Genomic DNA, 16,905 nt, shown 5'->3' with positions numbered 1-16,905 from the left:
TGAAAAAAAAAAAGAAAGAGAAAATAAAAGGCAGGAAACACGCCAAAAGTTAGTTGGATCCGGCTTAATGACTCAACACTTAAAAAGATAAAATTTATTCGTTGCCTAAGTAGCTGCAACTTCTCTTGGTCGTGGATGAAATAAAATAATTCATCTTAGGAGTTAAAAACTGGGCATTAGTCAAAATTTTATCCAACCTTTTCAACCATAAGTCCTGAGATAACTTATTAGTTTAGAGTAAGGGGTATCAATTTAGATTTGGAACAAAAAAATTAGAAGTGAAATTAAACATTTGAAAACAGATGATGATAATAATAATAATAATAATAATAATAATAATAATAATAATAATAATAATAATAAACCAATTTGATTTTAGTTTTGAAAATGAAACTTCATTCAATTTAGTTTGGTTTTAAATTATACTTAAAATTATCGATTTAATCAGAGCCAATTTTAAACCATACTAAGTCCTATAATCATATTTCTTTGGTTGAATCATGTGAAGTTACCTACTGTGATCTTTATTTATTGAGTTGTGTACAAAAAATTGAAAAATACCAGTTTTGTTATTGTGTGACTATATTTTTATAAGGTTGTAACTTCTTTTCTAACATTATTTGTTTGAGAATGTGATTTTCATTTAAGTCAAATTTGGTTCGAATTATAGAAATAATGTAAAAAGCGAATAAGAATCAAATAAAATCAAACTGATTGGATTTATCTTGACCCAAAATCATACCGATTGACATCGTTAAGTGAGAGGGGGTTTTAAGAATCAGGATCAATTAGAGCATGATTTGACCGATTTCGATCCAAACCCAATCAGAATTGGTCGAGACCGAACGGAATCTCTGGTTTTTAAGCCTTGGTGTGGAGTCTACTGAGAGAGAGAAAGAGAGAGAGATGAATGATTGAACGTGTTTTGTGGCAGTTGAAACATGGAACTGGAAGTTGGACCAGGGCTTACAAGGTGGTCCCGCTTTCACTGAAGACTGGGCCAGCGGGAATCTCTAATCTCTCGCCATTGGTCCAAAACGGTCTTTCAAAGCCAGGACGGCTCAAAGCATCAGCGATTGAGAGAGAGAGACTCAAAGTCCCAAACCTGCGCTCACATCTCCAGGTTCCTCAGTTTTTTTTTTTTTTTTTTTTTTATGGTAGGAAGTTTTTCTATTAATTTCACGGGTCACACAACGGCTACGCGGCCACGCCCGCCCAATCATATTCTCTCTCTCTCACTATTCTCATAGTTGAACTGTTGAAGAGGTGAGGTGGTTGATCTGATGAACAAACCTTGCCTCATCAGCAGCCCCTCCCTTTTGACTCACCCACACTTACTCTCACCCCATGTTTCTATCTCAACTACCGTTTCCGCTCTCCATCAAAGATTTCAACTTCCTCTTCGGCGTCTTCTTCATGTCTGCTTCGGTGGAGTTCTTGGGTTCTTCTACATCCCCTAGAGCTAGCTTTATTCGCGTTTGACTCCATTTGAGAGATGAAGTGCTTTCATTTCTCTAATGGAGAGAAGAAAGAGGACGACGATGGCGCCATGTCCAGGGTTTCTAGAGTGTCTTGGGCCCGTTCCCTGAGCATCGCTTCCAGCACTTTGGATGTCAGGCGGTCCGAGGTTGGCTCAGAGTCGAGGGATTTCTCTGACTCTTTGAGTTTTCACGACTTATTCTCCCAGAGGAGACCTAATGATCTCAGAGTTTTTTCTTTCTCTGAGCTGAGATCGGCTACCAGAGGATTCAGTCGTGCCCTCATGATCGGCGAGGGAGGCTTTGGATGTGTTTATAGAGCAGTTGTTACGGTTTCTGATGATGATCCTGATGCCAAGATGGATGTTGCTATCAAACAGTTGAATCGAAGCGGTTTGCAGGCAAGTTCTCTCTCTGAGACACAGTCAAACACAAATTTTTTCTTTTCTTTTCCTTTCTAAATTTAAATCTTTAAGAACTTGGTTCAGAAATTTTCGTGGATGACCCCATTTGATAAAAATTATAGAAGGCATTCATGTAATTCCAAAATCCCTTTTTCTCCCTCTTGAAGAGATTTCTTTCCTGTGTGCAAAACAAAGTTTTTGTTGAGCTTGAGTGTTACTGTGAAATGTTAGCCATTTGGAGATTTCTTTCCTGTGTACAAAAACTTTTATTACTAGTTACAGCTCCATGACAGACAAGAATTTTCACTATTAATTGCAGAGACAGAGAAAGAATAAATTTGGAAAAAAAAAAAAAAAAAAGAATTATCGTTTCCCAAATTCTCCGTGACGGAACAGGATTTGTACGTTGCAAGTGGAGCCTACTCTTAAAAACAGGTCCGCTCCTCCTCCAAGTGAGCATCGTATTCTGAAATATATAGTCGCAAGTAGTTGATATGAATTTATGGTTCGCTCCTCCTCCAAGTGAGCGTCGTTTCTGGCTGTGGTAGAATCGACTTTAATCACTGCAGAATAATTGGTAACATATCTAGGTGGTATTGGAAGCACGACACCTTCCGGAGATCTGTATAACACTGCTAGACCACCAGCAGGAGCATAATAATTCTTCACACGCTACAGTGTTATGCCTCTATTTGTAATTTTGTGGGATCAGGATTTAGTTAGAATCCTATGATTCAAACTTCAAGATAACTTTTGTATCAGACTGAAACTATATCACTTTTTTTGCCATTGTTCTCCCTAGAATGTATTGCTTTCTCTATACCTTGGTTTGCTAGATAAGTTGAGAAAAATGGACAAGATCTTACTCCCAGAACTAAAGACTAGTTATTTGAAATTTTGATTGATCGGAGCTTTCTTAGGTTTCTGATTTATTTTAGGCCATCTGCAAGAGTTTTGGAACACTAATTAAAATATTGCATTTATCTAATGCTATGTTCACTTTTCCACTTTTTGCCACTCAGGGACATAAGGAATGGATTACAGAAGTAAACTATTTGGGTGTTGTGAAGCACCCAAATCTTGTCAGATTAGTAGGATATTGTGCTGAAGATGATGAGAGGGGAATTCAACGGCTTTTGGTATATGAACTTATGAGGAATAAAAGCTTGGAGGACCATATTCTTGCTCGGATGCCATCTTCTCTTTCATGGGAAATGCGATTAAAAATTGCTCTAGATGCTGCACGCGGTTTAGCATACCTTCATGAAGAAATGGATTTTCAGGTATAGGTTTCCTTCTTTATAAATCTACTTAATTTGTCCGAGTTATATTGCATTTTGTAATACTTAAATGGTTTCTAAATGAGCTGGGACACTTGGAACTTACACCGAACCTGGTTGAATTTCTGTGTAATTTGTTGGGGCTGAAAACAAAAGAGAAGTTGTTGAGTTCAAGGAAGGTATAATTTTTGCTTTTTCTTGATACCCTGCTCTTCCCTTTACCCAATTTCAATTAAATGACTTCATCTGATTCACACAAGGGATGTTCAGGCTGCACACTGACTCAAGTGTCACTTGAATCAACTCATCACCAATCCCTAGATCTTGAACTTCCTAGCTGGCCTGCTCTTATTTGAGGCCTAATCTAGTCATGCACCCTTTGCATCCCTTAAGAAACTTAATCTATTTGGGGCCTCATTTTGTAATAGTTCTTTACATTGATGTGGATGATTCACACGCACATATTGATGGCGTGCCCTTTCTGCAGTCATTGACCAATCCAACTTTTATTGACAGCAACTTTCCGAATTTCCTCACTGCCATGAATATGTCTTCCATACCTATAATGCATTCTCATGTTTATATTTTTTATTTTCTACCTAGAGCATTCTAAATTATTTGAATGATGCACTGCTTCTCAACTGAGCCCTCACAGTCTATGCTGTTCAATGAGGTCGATGATTATCCTCCACAAGGAAAGTATGTTGGGATCTTGTGTGACTAAGCCTGTGAATTAGATTGAAAGTCCCGATTTCCTGTTTGGGATGTACAACACAGTAAACTAAGTCAAGCGGTATTGTTTTGTTTTGATTTATTGTATTTTGTTTTATAAATATTGGGTGTCAAACTTTAAACGTTGAAAGGGGAAAACACTTCTTATAATAAAACCCCATTTACGAAGGAAAACTTCATTTATCATGGCTATACAAATTAGGAAAAGTATTTACCAAAAAAAAAAAAGAGGAAAAGTTGAATTATTTTTCCAGAGAGGCAAGCGGTTCAGTTTGGATGACGGTAAGTTTTGGCTTGGTCCGTAGAAGAGCCTCCACGGACGCTAACCTTGGACCAGGTTGCATCTTCTTGTGATAATCTAATGTAATCTAATCAGTGCAACATTAGCTTAAAAATGATAGAGAGGTTGCATCATGTGGTACTTGAATGCTTTTGTAATTTCTTTAGTGTATGAGAAGGTCTGTGACTCGTCTTCTTACCAAAGGAATCTTATTAACAAGGATTCATTGTTCTTAAGATGTTTAAAATCTTAACAGAAAATCAGGTTAGTTCTTTTCCGATGCTGAACAAAACCAGGAGTTTCTTTGAAATGTTGTTGATTGTGTGCAAGAAATGGTTAAAACTCTTATTCATCGTTTCTTTTCCTATACTCTCCTTTTCTGTTTGAAAATCTTCTAAGGTAAAAAAGCCTTGCTCAAAGCCAAGAATTGTTTTGGTGTTTCCTTGTTCTTTCCACATTTTTTCTAGTAGCAGGATAGTAAGCTAAGCAGGTCAGTTGTTTCCCTGCTACCTTGGTAGTTGAACCTAAAACCTACCCACAATTTTCCTGTCAGTGGTAAGGTTAAACTTGGTATCGGATACAGGATCAGTCTCCATCAATTCTGATTTAAATCATCTGGAATCAGCCACTCAGTTGGGCTTAGTTGCTGAAGATTCTTGGTTGATGGTGGGCCTGGTTGTGTGGCACTGCCCATTTGAACCAACTATAGGCCTTCTATCCTCCTGATTCTTGAAATTTCAATTTCAATTAAAAAAAAAAAAAAAAAAACCTCAGCCCTATCCCAACTAAATGGGGTCGACTACATGGATATGTGTAAAGACAAAAAGAATATTAAAAGTGAAAGGAAATGAACACAGACAACAACTCAGAAAAAACCAACCTAAATGGAGTAGGCTACATGGACCCTTGTCCTCCAATCAGCTCTATTCGAGGTCATACCTGGGACAAGACCTAAACTATTCGTATCTTTCCTTGCTACTTCTATAGTGAACCTTCAACTTCATAATGAGGATTTTGTCATTGCTGCTTCTGCTGGCACTTGCAGTTTTCGAGTGAGGTATAGCCTAACAGATTTCAGCCTGTTCCAGTTGTAGTTTAAGATTCCCTGGAAATAAAGGGGAATAGTCGAATCAAGGTCAATGTAGACTTGACCTGTTGTTAACCATCCACACCTCACTTTCCCAAAATTCATATAATTACATGCACAGTCCAACCTGATTGTTTGGCTGGTTATCTGAGTGTTTGCAAACTAATCTCAATCTATATATATTTTAATTTATGAAAAATCACTCTGTGCTTTGGCAATGTTGAATTGAGTTTATTTCATTTGTTTTTTTTTTTGCAGCTAATATTTCGGGATTTTAAATCTTCAAACATTCTGTTAGATGAGGACTTCAACGCAAAGCTCTCGGACTTTGGATTGGCTAGACTGGGTCCAACTGAAGGAATTGGTCATGTTTCAACAACGGTTAGTTATACATCTGGAATTTATGTATGAAGGAGAGTGAGGAGGTGCATGCAAAATCACATATACACTCTCTCTCTCTCACGCATGAACACAATAGGGCACAGTATAAGAGATTTAAGAGAACCTTGCTGCCTTCACTTCCCCTGGGCACTCTGTCCAAAGTCAGCTGATATAATAGTTCTTCCACGGAATAATTTTCTGACACTATTTAGCATCTATTGGCAGCGCCTTCCTAATGTTTTTTTTCAAGTATGTTGACTGTCATTTGAAAGTTTTGAACAGGTTGTGGGAACAGTGGGCTATGCTGCTCCAGAGTACATTCAAACAGGGAGATTGACTGCCAAGAGTGACGTTTGGAGCTTTGGGGTGGTCCTCTATGAACTCATAACTGGAAGACGGTCTGTGGACAGAAACCTACCTAGAAGTGAGCAGAAGCTTTTAGAATGGGTGAAACCGTATGTATCAGACTCCAAGAAATTCCACCTTATACTAGACCCACGACTAGAAGATGGTTCTTGCTTAAAATCTGCTCAAAAACTTGCTTCCCTTGCTAACAAATGTCTAATGAAGCAACCCAAATCTCGCCCCAAGATGAGTGAAGTGGTTGAGATGCTGGGGCAGATCATTGCTGAGGTATCATCAGCATCAGATGGTGTGGTCCCACAATCCATCAAAGAAACTGAACCTGTGAAGGAAGACAATGTTGCAGAGAATGAATCAACAAAGCAAGGGGGCAGTTATCTGAAGAGGGTATTTGATTTCAGGGAAATTGTCAGCTTTAGAAATAGATCTGGTGGGAAGTTGGATTGGAGAAATTGGACACCAGGGTTGGTGAGGACCTGGTGATGAGTCCGGGGAAGTAATAGTGTGAAAATGCATCCCTGCTAAGATCTAGCAATTGGAAACTTATATGCCCGCCCCTCTTCCTATTCCCGAAAAGTTATTAAAGAAGAATATGTTGCCACAGCTTACAAGTTAAAATATCAATCATAAGTATTTGCTTTCCAATGAAATTTTCATCATCTCATGGTTCCTTGTAAATGTATAAATATGCTAGAAGACTCCATTTTTTACGCAAGCATATGATCTGCTTTTAGGTATTCCTCTTTTACCTGTGTATATTAATGGAGCCAGGGAGGAGGAAGCAATGAAAATTTGTCTTCACACCATGTCTTCTTTAATTATTTTAAGCTGGATCTTGAAGGGAAAATGTAGCCAATTGAAGCACAAGTGGAACAAGCTCCAACTGAGGTGATTTGTTTTACCACATTGACTATTCATTTGGTCATTCGAATCATTGGATAAATGGTGAATGACCTAAATAGGGCACATGAAAGCCTATCTCAATTCTCCACAATATGACCACCATATGCAAAGCTTTTGCCAATATCCTCACAATGTTTCTTACTTTACAACTAATACCAAATATAAGTTTTTATTTATTTATTTATATTGCTTTTTAAAACTATTTATTAAGATAATTGGCAGAGAATTCAGAGTGGATTTAAAAAACTTGTGTCCTTGGATCTTTTGAAAATAGAAAGTTAGTGAACACTCTTCTCTTTTTTAATTTTTCATAAAAATAGGCGAGAGATTTTTTAGACTAGTGTCAAGTTTTGTCATGTGGAAGGTGATGTGGCAATTTTTGCTATATGAAATGTCTTGGACATAGTCTATAATAGAAACTTATTAAATTTCACATATATTCAATTCACATTAGATAGTTGTATTTGAGCCAGAGGTATAAGGGACTAAGGGAGTGCACCACCCAAGATGAATTTCATTAGGGAGGAGATAGTAAGCCTAGACCATGCCAACAACTCAAAGAGCCTTTTCTCCATAAAATATATATATATATATATATATATATATCCAACACAAGTTTTATAGTCTTAAATTTTAAAAGGGAAAGTTTAGGGGGCTCCTTCGAATATATATATATTTTTTGGTTGAAAAGGGCATCCTTCTTTAAATAACCATCACATTGCAATCCCTTTTTATTTGGATAGCCACAATGTGGTCGTTGCTCTTAATAAGATTATTGCTTCTTTAGATTGAGTATCTTTGGATTTTGTAGATGATGTTTTGCACATCTATTTTTCTTTTTCTTCTTGTTTTTTCATTTTCGCATGCAGGATAAATAATGTCTTTGTTGACTATCTTGCCACTGCTGATTCAGTCAGGCTCCGACCATTTCGAGTGTGGTGGTTTTGAGCCTCTCCTTTCATTGTAAACCCTTAGATTGTTGCATCAAGGTGCTCTACCTTGGATGCTTTCTTTCAATGAAATTTCCTTTGACTTATAAAAAAAAAAAAAAAAAAAAAAAAAATTTCCTTTGTTCCTCTTAAAAAGAAAAAAAAGAAATGGTGAGAATCTATTGTAAATTTTAATTTAGTAGGCGAAACATGTTATTTTGAAAGATTGAGGGGTTATTTTGGTAATATTATATCGGGATATCATCGAGGTCAGCGCGAGACCGTCGGATCTTGAAAAGAAAAGAAAAAGAAAATGTTGTATGGCCTTATGGGTGGAGCCGTAAGTCGGCGTCGACGACGATAGACTCAGTGGGACCACCATGTATGTTTATTTAGGGCTTATTATAATATGCAGATATTCGATTGCCCAACTACACCGTCAGTTGTTGATTTAGTCCCCTTCTAGGTCTTCTCCGAATTTCGATCCTCTCGGCTCCGTTCATCTCTTTTCCGCCGTCGCTCTCCAGGTAACCTAGCCATGGATTATGATTTCGTTTTCTTGTATTCATGCCAATGATACGCAGGAGCTTAGCCTTCTCTACGCACTGTCCCTTTGTTCTTCTTATGTTATTTCCCCCATTCTGTTCCCTTGCTGGGGCGCCATTGGAGTGCTGTGTCTGTAGTTTCCGTTTCTCGAACATGATTAGGGTTTTCTTGCATTTTTTTGTTCTTGTTTAGTTTCTGTGTACTGGATCGAATCGCTGAGTTGTTGTTGTTGTTATTATTATCTTTCTGTGTGTTATTTTTCTTTCAATTCATTTGTGTGCTATGTTGGTTTTTTATTTGATTTTACTTGACTGTACGGTATGCTTTTTTCTCCTCTGTGGCTAACTGTATTTCGATAACTAGTTGCACTTTATTTTTCTGGTGTGGTAGTTGTAGTGCAGTGCCACGACATTTGAAAGGACACATCTCTCCACCCCCAACCCCAACCCCAAAAAGAAAGGGAAAAGAAAAAAAAAAAAAATCGAAAAGACTGTACTGAAGGCTGGTGAAACCCTCTCTGAGCTGTACAGCATCACCTAGAATGTGGCCAAGCCGCTAAGGGTTTTAGGGCCTACGGCTTGCAAATATAACTATTGTCATTTTGTTAGACAGCCGACAACTGATACCTAACGAGGTTTGATCTATTAGTGATTGAGTGATCTTTTGACCTGCTAGTATATGGCCTTATGGGCCTGCTGAGAATCTTATCAGTGCTAGGATAAGTTTCTCCTCACCCCATGGAGAGAAATAATTGTTGATGTTTGACCATCGGGAGGTAAATTCCACTACCTGTTGGGAATAATGTGTTCAATTCCAGTCGGTTGGTGATGTTGCCAGTATGTCTAATAATCCTGCAACAGAGTAAAAATTGGTATTGGTCGTGTACTTTTAGCTCCTTGTCTATTGCTCATTTTGGCATAAAATAAAAGTTGCTTTGGCTTCTTGGCAAAAATTTGCAGATTATGATTTTTGTTGAATCTTTGACTTCTTTGGTGGTGGCAAAAAATTTTGCTTGGGTTGCAGATGCCTGCCTGCTTCATGTCCAAAAGAACCACCCACTAGCTGGCAGGACTACTGGGAGGGGGCCCTGACTTCTCTGCCTTTCAAACTTGGGCAGTGAACTTAAAATTTATTCGTGCTATCATGTTGAAAGCAAAACTAACTACATGCATCACAAAATGCATCATAATATATATTGAATTATGCTATTGTCTTTTATGTGAAAGATAGAATCGATTGGTTTGTACTTTATGATAGAATTTGTTGTTGTTGTAGTCTATAATTACTCATATACTTTATTGTAAATGTTTTTGGACATTACAATGGTTTTTCTGGTTCTGGTTTCATGTCTTCCTGCAATTCTGCGATAAATTTTTGAAATCAGTCAAAGAAAAATGTCAAGGTTACAACCTAGAGTTGCAGTTCATTGAAAAGAAATTTTGGGCAATGAGATGAGTGAAAGCAAGTTCACAGTTTATTAGTACATCCTTGATGTAGTTAGGCAATGAGATGTGTAAAAGCAAGGTCCCATAAGTTCATCTCTCTAGCCCTTGGAGCTATTCCAACGAATGTACGGAACTTGGTGAACAATCATATCCAATTCTTTTCCTATCACATTTGATGTTTGATCATACTTTATGAGGACATTTGAGGTCATGCTGTGTCAAGGTGAAGAGCTTGTCTTGCTCAGATGTATGGCTTATTCTCCATGTTGTGGCCTGTCTGATTGTCAGAGAACCTGGTCAATGACACACGACATGTATTAAATTTCATGTTGATTCAACTGGCATAGTTAAGGATATTTACACTGGAAGCTAGCTTTAATTTGGTCCAGCGAATTCACTGCATTGACCTTCCCAGGAAATTTTGATTGGATGTTTTTGTGGACTTCCGAACTGTCTGCTATTGCCACTTAGTTTTTAGGATTGATGTTTGAGTATGTGTCATTTTCAATGTCTGCTCTTCGGTTTAATGTTCTGCTGGGCCTAGTTTAGCTCTTTATTTATCTCATCCTCATCTTTGGTGAAGGAATTCGAAACTCTTTCTTTTTACACAAGATTGCTCATGTTTCTGGCTCAGCTTTTGCTTTGTGGCATTTGCTAATAGCTTATACCACACGCTTCACTGACTAGTGAAGGATTGACACTGGAGAGCTGCTCATTTGGTTCAACATATTTGACATTAGCCTTCTGTAAGGAATGTCTCTTTCTTTTGGAAGCCAAGAGAGAAATAGCATGGTGGATGAGCTGTCAAGCAAGTGCGGTCATGTTATGAGAATGGTTATATCTATGGGTTGTAGTTTTTTTTTTCCCCCTCTCCTTGTTGTGGCTTCCCTTTGTGGTGTGGAGTTGATATCATGCACTATCTTCTGTTCTTGCAAGGTAGCTATTATCACATACACGCACACACACCCGTCCTGTTCTGGAATAGCCTCTTGTTTTCATTTGTTACTCAGTTAGTAAAATATGTCATGTTTAAATTATTCTGTGGTATGTTTCTCTACTAAACATTGTGGGTTCTGAAATTATTCGCTCCTGGGTACTGTCATCCAAACAATGGCACAAAAATGGAATTATTTTCAATCATCATCATGGTAACTGGAAATTTCATATCTCAGTAATTTGTCAAGGACGCCAGAGAATGTAATTTCACAAACTGACACAGAATAATGCATGGAGTGGGTGAATATGGTTATACTGATGTGTATGTGGTCTTTTATGTACATTTGGGACATTGAAACTGCTGTCATACAGCATAGTTGTCACGGCATCTAGGTGACCTAAGGTGTTGGAGGAGACCTAGACACAAGGCAACCAAGGCGCTTGGACGCCTAGGCAACCAATAGACAGCTATGTTAAGTACAGAGATGTTCTTTCTCTAAGGCTGTGTTTGGTAGCCAAGAGAAGAAAAGAAAAGAAAAGAAAGGAAAAAAGAATCTAGAAAAGAAAAGAAAAGAGAAGAGAAGAAAAGAAATGGACTGGTGAGAAAATAAAAAGGTTATGTATGTTTGGTAACCAAGAGAAGAAAAGAGAAGAAAAGAAGAGAAAAAAATTCAAAAAATTTTGAATTTTAGGAGAGAGATAGACACATAGGAAATCATTGTGTAATTATTATATTGTCTTATTATCTTTTCATATTTTCTCTTGTTTTCTTGTGTTTCTTGCAAGAAAATTTTTGGGGGAGCAAAAAAACTTCACAATTCCCAAGAGGAATTTTGAATTTCAAAAGGTGAATCTTCTCTTGGTTGAAGACATACCAAGTGCAAAGAAAAAATCTTCACCCAAGAAAAAAGTACAAAAAAGTGTACTTTTTTTTATTCTTTTCTTCTCTTCTCTTGGTTACCAAACACAGCCTAAAGTAAAATCAGACTTTTAAGCTCGTGCTCTATGTTTGTTGTTTGTCATAATTTCAGGCATTGTAATGTTTCGTTTTAATTATTCTTAAACATTCTTATTAAGTCTTGACTATGATATTCAAAAAATATTTATAAAGAATGTTTCATTACAGCTTCACCATGCGGAGGTACAGTCCACCATATTATAGTCCTCCAAGGAGGGGATATGGGGGTCGAGGAAGGAGTCCCCCTCCAAGGGGATATGGTGGGTATGGTGGACGCAAAGAGCAGAATCATGGAAGTCTGTTGGTTCGAAATGTTCCTCTCAGTTGCAGGTAACTTTCCCTTGAAGTGATTGTGGCTCAGTCAGTGTTCTTAACAATGTATCATCTCTTAAAATCCTCACTTTTTTGGTTTGATTCTTATAATCCTTATATCCCATGATTTTTACATGGTGTACTTTTAGCATATATATCTGTTGGTGATGTTTGCAGACCAGAAGATCTTCGAGTTCCATTTGAAAGATTTGGACCAGTAAGGGATGTGTATCTGCCAAAAGATTATTACACAGGGTGAGGTTTTTTTATGCACCACCTTGTTTTCAAATTTGCTCTGCTTCTTTTGTTACTTATCAGGGTCTAAGATATGCAGTTGTCGAATTTTATCCAAATATAGCACTTAGCACTGCTAGATCTCATTTAACTGTTGCATGCTACTTATTTCATGTTTGGTTTGCAAGATTCGTACCAATTAGTGATGTGTATCTGCCAAAAGATTATTACATAGGGTTATGTTTTGGTTTTTTGACTTTTTCACGCACCAGCTTGTTTTCAATTTTGGTCTGCTTCTTCAGTTACTTATCAGGGTCTAAGATATGCGGTTGTTAAAGTTGGATCCAAATATATAGCAGTTAGAACTGCGTGTTCACATATAAATGTTGCATGCTGCTGCATTCTTTTTTGGATCTTTGATCATGGTACATGACTATGGTATGAGAAAGCTGTTTCTAGGGGGGAAATTCTGTTTCTTCTGTCAAGTAAATTGGTTTATGCTTTTCATGGTGAATTACTTTTTGAACTGGTTTGTCAGGGGGTATGTTGGTTTGAAGTTAAAACAAGCCCAAGCCCTGCTGAAGGCTTACTATTTAGCATTGCCTAAATTTTGGGTCTCCTCAAGGGTGTTAAAGAGTAATGTTCAATTGAAGAATGTTCCTGTATGAAGAGAAAATATATAATTCACACACCAATAGAAGTTTGATGGGGAAGAAGATTGAAAGTCAAATTGAAGGGTGATAGCATGAGAAGATTAAAATTTGGAGCAACGTTGATTTCAAGTCCAATATATTTACAAGCATGTGAAGAATTTTCAAGTCATTGCATTTTTTGAAGTTGCTGACATACTTGACCATACAAGGAAAGGTCAGCCACTAAGCTTGGATTGCTAACTGCTTTCAAGTTAAACTGGGTGCATTCCTTGTGAAAGTGCACTATAGTTGATTTATAGGTAAGGAACGCATACTAAGTGAAATGTCCTTGCAGCAACATGGTATGCTGAATTTGCTTTTGATAACTTCCTCAAATTAGTCTCCTCGTGTCACCTAGAAGTTGCAATTTTTCTTGTTTTATATACTTACCATGAAGATTTTGTACATCTCCTATGCAGGGAACCTCGGGGCTTTGCCTTTGTGCAGTTTGTGGATCCTTTTGATGCTAAAGAGGCTCAGTATCATATGAATGGGCAACTTTTTTGCGGAAGAGAGCTAACTGTGGTTGTTGCTGCAGAGACCAGGAAAAGGCCAGAGGAGATGCGTGGCAGATCCAGGACAAGGTAAAGTGTATATCCAAATTTTTAACCAAATAATTGTAGCAAAATACTACTAATAGGCTCACTTTTGTTTTTCAAATAATTGGTTATAAATATGTTTAATTTGCTGTTAAACTATTTCATGATTTTCCTTCTTATCTAAATTGTCCTTGATCGTACTACATACAGTGGGCCTTCAAGTAACGGAGGACGAAGATCATCATACTACGGTAAGCTTGACATCTGCTGGGTGCTTACTTTCAGAATCTGAATGAAAAATTATGAGAAATTTTCTTATGAATCAGTGAAATTGTTCTCTATGTGTTTTTTGTTTGTTTTGGGAGTTTATTTTATTTGGGAGACTATTACATAGTCTTTATTTTGGGTAGAGGTTAGATGCACAGGATATTCCAGTTTTAGTTTCCTTGTTTTAAGTTTCTTCAAGTTTCCTTATTGGGTGTATTTTTTTCCCCCAAATAAATTTGCTTGTAATCCAACAATTTACTAGTTGAATAGTGTGCTTGTGAGACTTGTGGTTGTATGCTTCCTCCATACTTAATCTGAAACCCATCTGTGATCTGCCACCGCTACCTTCTATTTGAGGAATTTATTTTACATTTATCACTTGCATGTTGAGGTTTCAAGAGGTTTGTAGTCGTTTTAATTTATTTTACATTTATCACTTATCTTCTACCTTAGAAGGTAAAGAAACCTGTAGAAGACTGCTCATCTTGTGTGCGATACAAGACTTGCAATGTTAAATGGAACTGAATGGTAGGAGACAGGAACAACACAGAAAATTAGTGTAGGTCAGAAGAGGATGTTGAGATGGAAGATAGGAAAAATTAGGAGTAACATAAGAATTGAAAATTAATTAGAAAGACTGGAAATTCGAGCAAATAATAGTGTTCTTGAGGGAGAGGTATTTGATTTGGTGTGGGTATTTCTATTTGAGGACAAGGTTTTAATATATGGTATCGGTGGCCATATCGGTCCAAGATTGATATTGGGCGGCTTGGATCATTTTAGCCCCAAAAATACTGATACCGCTGATTTGGACCATTTCACCCTACCATCGGTCCATATCGGCAGATATGATACCTATACATAACTCCATGTATGATTCAAATTAGAGGAGTTGGATCGAGGATAGATCATAATTGGGAAGCTGAACTTTGGCAAGGGGTACACACATGGACATGCTTTTTTTCACTGTATATTTACTATTTTGGTTTGATTAGTTATTTCTTTCGGGAATTTATTTGATTTTGAGCCCCTTGGTACACCTTTAAAAGTAATGCTTTACATGCTGTATGTTTTCAGGACGGTCCCGATCACGTTCCCCTCGTTACCCTCCGCCTTCTAGGAGCCGATACCGCTCGAGGTAAAGATGCTTCGATCTTAACTGAACTCCAGCCTGACACAGTGAGATGATGGTCATTAAGAAGTTTTTCATTGATTTTGTTAGATCGTATTCTCCTGCTTCGAGACGGCGAGGTGACTATTCCATCTCCCCAAGGAGAAGGCATGCAGATACCTCGAGATCACCAAGGGATCTTCCACCAGAACGAGATGAACATGTGCAGAGGCGCTCATATTCACCAGGCTATGGTGACGCTGGTAGAGATCAAGGTGGCAAGGGTTATCATGAGTAAGTAATTCCTTTTCAAGTCGCAGACGTGTATCGTTTTCCAGGTGAACATTTTTATGCCCTTTTAAGTGTGACCATATTAAGCAGTCAATACTTTTCTGGACTGCTTATCAAGCAGTGGTTGGTTTGAAGTCTTCATTATGACATTAGGGAAGTCGTATCTGCTGCACCTTGCAAACTACCATAAGACGGGGGCTGCTCCTCCAGGGCTGGACTCTTTCCTGCCCTATACAATTTTACCATATAATTTTTGGGAAAAGGCTGGGCATGCTGCTCTACTGGGGTGCTCAGCCTGTCACTTCCCACCTTGGAAATGATCCCATGCCTTCCCATCACCAGCCCCCCATTGGTGGAGTCGCTAGCTCCATGAAGCTAGTGGTGTGTCCAACCATCCCCATGATTTTTACCCCAATGGTTTGTTTCTATGACCATCTTATATGGCCTTTGCTTAGAGTTGAAATACATATCATTTGTCATGCATTGGTTGCAGGAAACATGATTATGATGCAGAGGGAACACAGGCAGGTTGGAGATCTCCTGGAGGTGCCTCGAGATCCCCGTCTGGATCACGGTCAAGGTCTGCTGATTTGTCTCCCAGACACAGTAGATAGATCAAAAGCAAAATGTGGATCAGAGACCACCAAACTTTCTCCCATCCGTACAATTTGGTGGTTGCCATCTTGCAGTTGGAGGAGAGCTCTTATCATAGAGTTTGTGCAATTATAGGTTAATTATGGTTTTGTTTCTTACCTGATTGGATCCCCTAAACACTGCTTTTCACATCTTGGCCGTATTTGTCTGTTTCTTCGTACTGTTCCCAAGAGTTTCTGTTGCTTGCATTAGCTAGATGGTTGATAACTTGATATTACGAGGACAAGGCTTTTGTTTTTGGGGTGGTCCCGAGTCTCCTTACTTTTAAGTGAACCATTATAGAACTCGAGCCCAAAGTGCAAAATGTTTGAATTTGCCGCCAACAATTTTGATGGCATTTTGTCTGATCTAAATCAGAGTTTAGCTCTGTTGGGTGGTCTGGCCTAGGGTAGCACTGGCAATTACTGATGCTGGAAAATGATTTATCAAGTAGAGCTGTGAATTGACGCTTGAGGCAAGGGTGGTGACGTTTTTTAATGATCAAGTAAAATCGATTGACAAGAAAAATTGGAAGAACATAACGACCAAGTAAAATCTATTGACAAGAAAAAGTTGGAAGAACATCAAAGATGTTTGGTATGGTGATGATCTCGCATTTCACTAGGTGCATAGCTCGAAACTGCTAAATGATGAGCAAAGCCTACACGTTATCTTGGTGTTTCTAAAATATTTGGAGATTGTAATTGATTCAACAGAGAATTAAGTGTCCAATTGAATGGAAAAATACTCCCATGGCCACGATACTTATTTCTTCTCAAGGTTACTAGACGGAATTTAAGTGGGTGGAATCCTGCCATTTGCGGTAGTCCTGTGCAATGGGTATGCACTAGAAGATCTGTCCGCATCTCCATAGTGTTGCTTCCCAGTGACAAATGCTCTACGTACTTCTCGTTAAAACCCTTCTTCAGTGTTCCTTGCAAACGCATAAACCATAAATGCTGCTACAACCATTGGTGTGATCATCTAGTTTAAAATGTATGGGGTCCTTCTCTAATTCATGAACACAAGGTGGTGACGTGTTTGTACTGGTTGTTTCTTCAACATGGTAGTTTCAGTTCTTGCATTAACACCCCCCCCCCCCCC

General features: G+C 38.1%; 2 protein-coding genes across 2 annotated transcripts; both read left to right on the top strand.

The window, feature by feature from the left end:
* Window positions 1-1,171: 1,171 nt before the first annotated feature.
* Window positions 1,172-6,811, top strand: LOC122085594 (serine/threonine-protein kinase PCRK1-like). Its single transcript, XM_042654070.1, has 4 exons — window positions 1,172-1,879; window positions 2,905-3,165; window positions 5,520-5,642; window positions 5,925-6,811. The coding sequence occupies exons 1-4, from the start codon at window positions 1,496-1,498 to the stop codon at window positions 6,486-6,488; spliced, it is 1,332 nt and encodes a 443-aa protein (XP_042510004.1). The 5' UTR covers window positions 1,172-1,495; the 3' UTR covers window positions 6,489-6,811.
* A 1,396-nt stretch (window positions 6,812-8,207) lies between these two features.
* On the top strand, window positions 8,208-16,106 carry LOC122087206 (serine/arginine-rich SC35-like splicing factor SCL30). The gene is made up of 8 exons (XM_042656254.1): window positions 8,208-8,364; window positions 11,891-12,052; window positions 12,212-12,289; window positions 13,380-13,544; window positions 13,710-13,750; window positions 14,844-14,904; window positions 14,989-15,171; window positions 15,662-16,106. The coding sequence occupies exons 2-8, from the start codon at window positions 11,898-11,900 to the stop codon at window positions 15,780-15,782; spliced, it is 804 nt and encodes a 267-aa protein (XP_042512188.1). The 5' UTR covers window positions 8,208-8,364; window positions 11,891-11,897; the 3' UTR covers window positions 15,783-16,106.
* Window positions 16,107-16,905: the final 799 nt, after the last annotated feature.

This window comes from Macadamia integrifolia, chromosome 8, assembly GCF_013358625.1.
Source record: "Macadamia integrifolia cultivar HAES 741 chromosome 8, SCU_Mint_v3, whole genome shotgun sequence".
In the NCBI taxonomy this organism is placed as follows: Eukaryota; Viridiplantae; Streptophyta; class Magnoliopsida; order Proteales; family Proteaceae; genus Macadamia; species Macadamia integrifolia.
Note: the sequence above shows the minus strand (reverse complement) of the source record. Positions and strands in the feature narration are given on the sequence as shown.

Coding starts and splice junctions, on each gene's coding strand:
- LOC122085594 (XM_042654070.1), top strand. CDS start 1,496: ATGAAGTGCTTTCATTTCTCTAATGGAGAGAAGAAAGAGGACGACGAT. Junction 1,880..2,904: donor TGAATCGAAGCGGTTTGCAG/GCAAGTTCTCTC, acceptor TTTGCCACTCAG/GGACATAAGGAATGGATTAC. Junction 5,643..5,924: donor TTGGTCATGTTTCAACAACG/GTTAGTTATACA, acceptor AGTTTTGAACAG/GTTGTGGGAACAGTGGGCTA.
- LOC122087206 (XM_042656254.1), top strand. CDS start 11,898: ATGCGGAGGTACAGTCCACCATATTATAGTCCTCCAAGGAGGGGATAT. Junction 12,053..12,211: donor AATGTTCCTCTCAGTTGCAG/GTAACTTTCCCT, acceptor TGATGTTTGCAG/ACCAGAAGATCTTCGAGTTC. Junction 13,751..14,843: donor ACGAAGATCATCATACTACG/GTAAGCTTGACA, acceptor GTATGTTTTCAG/GACGGTCCCGATCACGTTCC.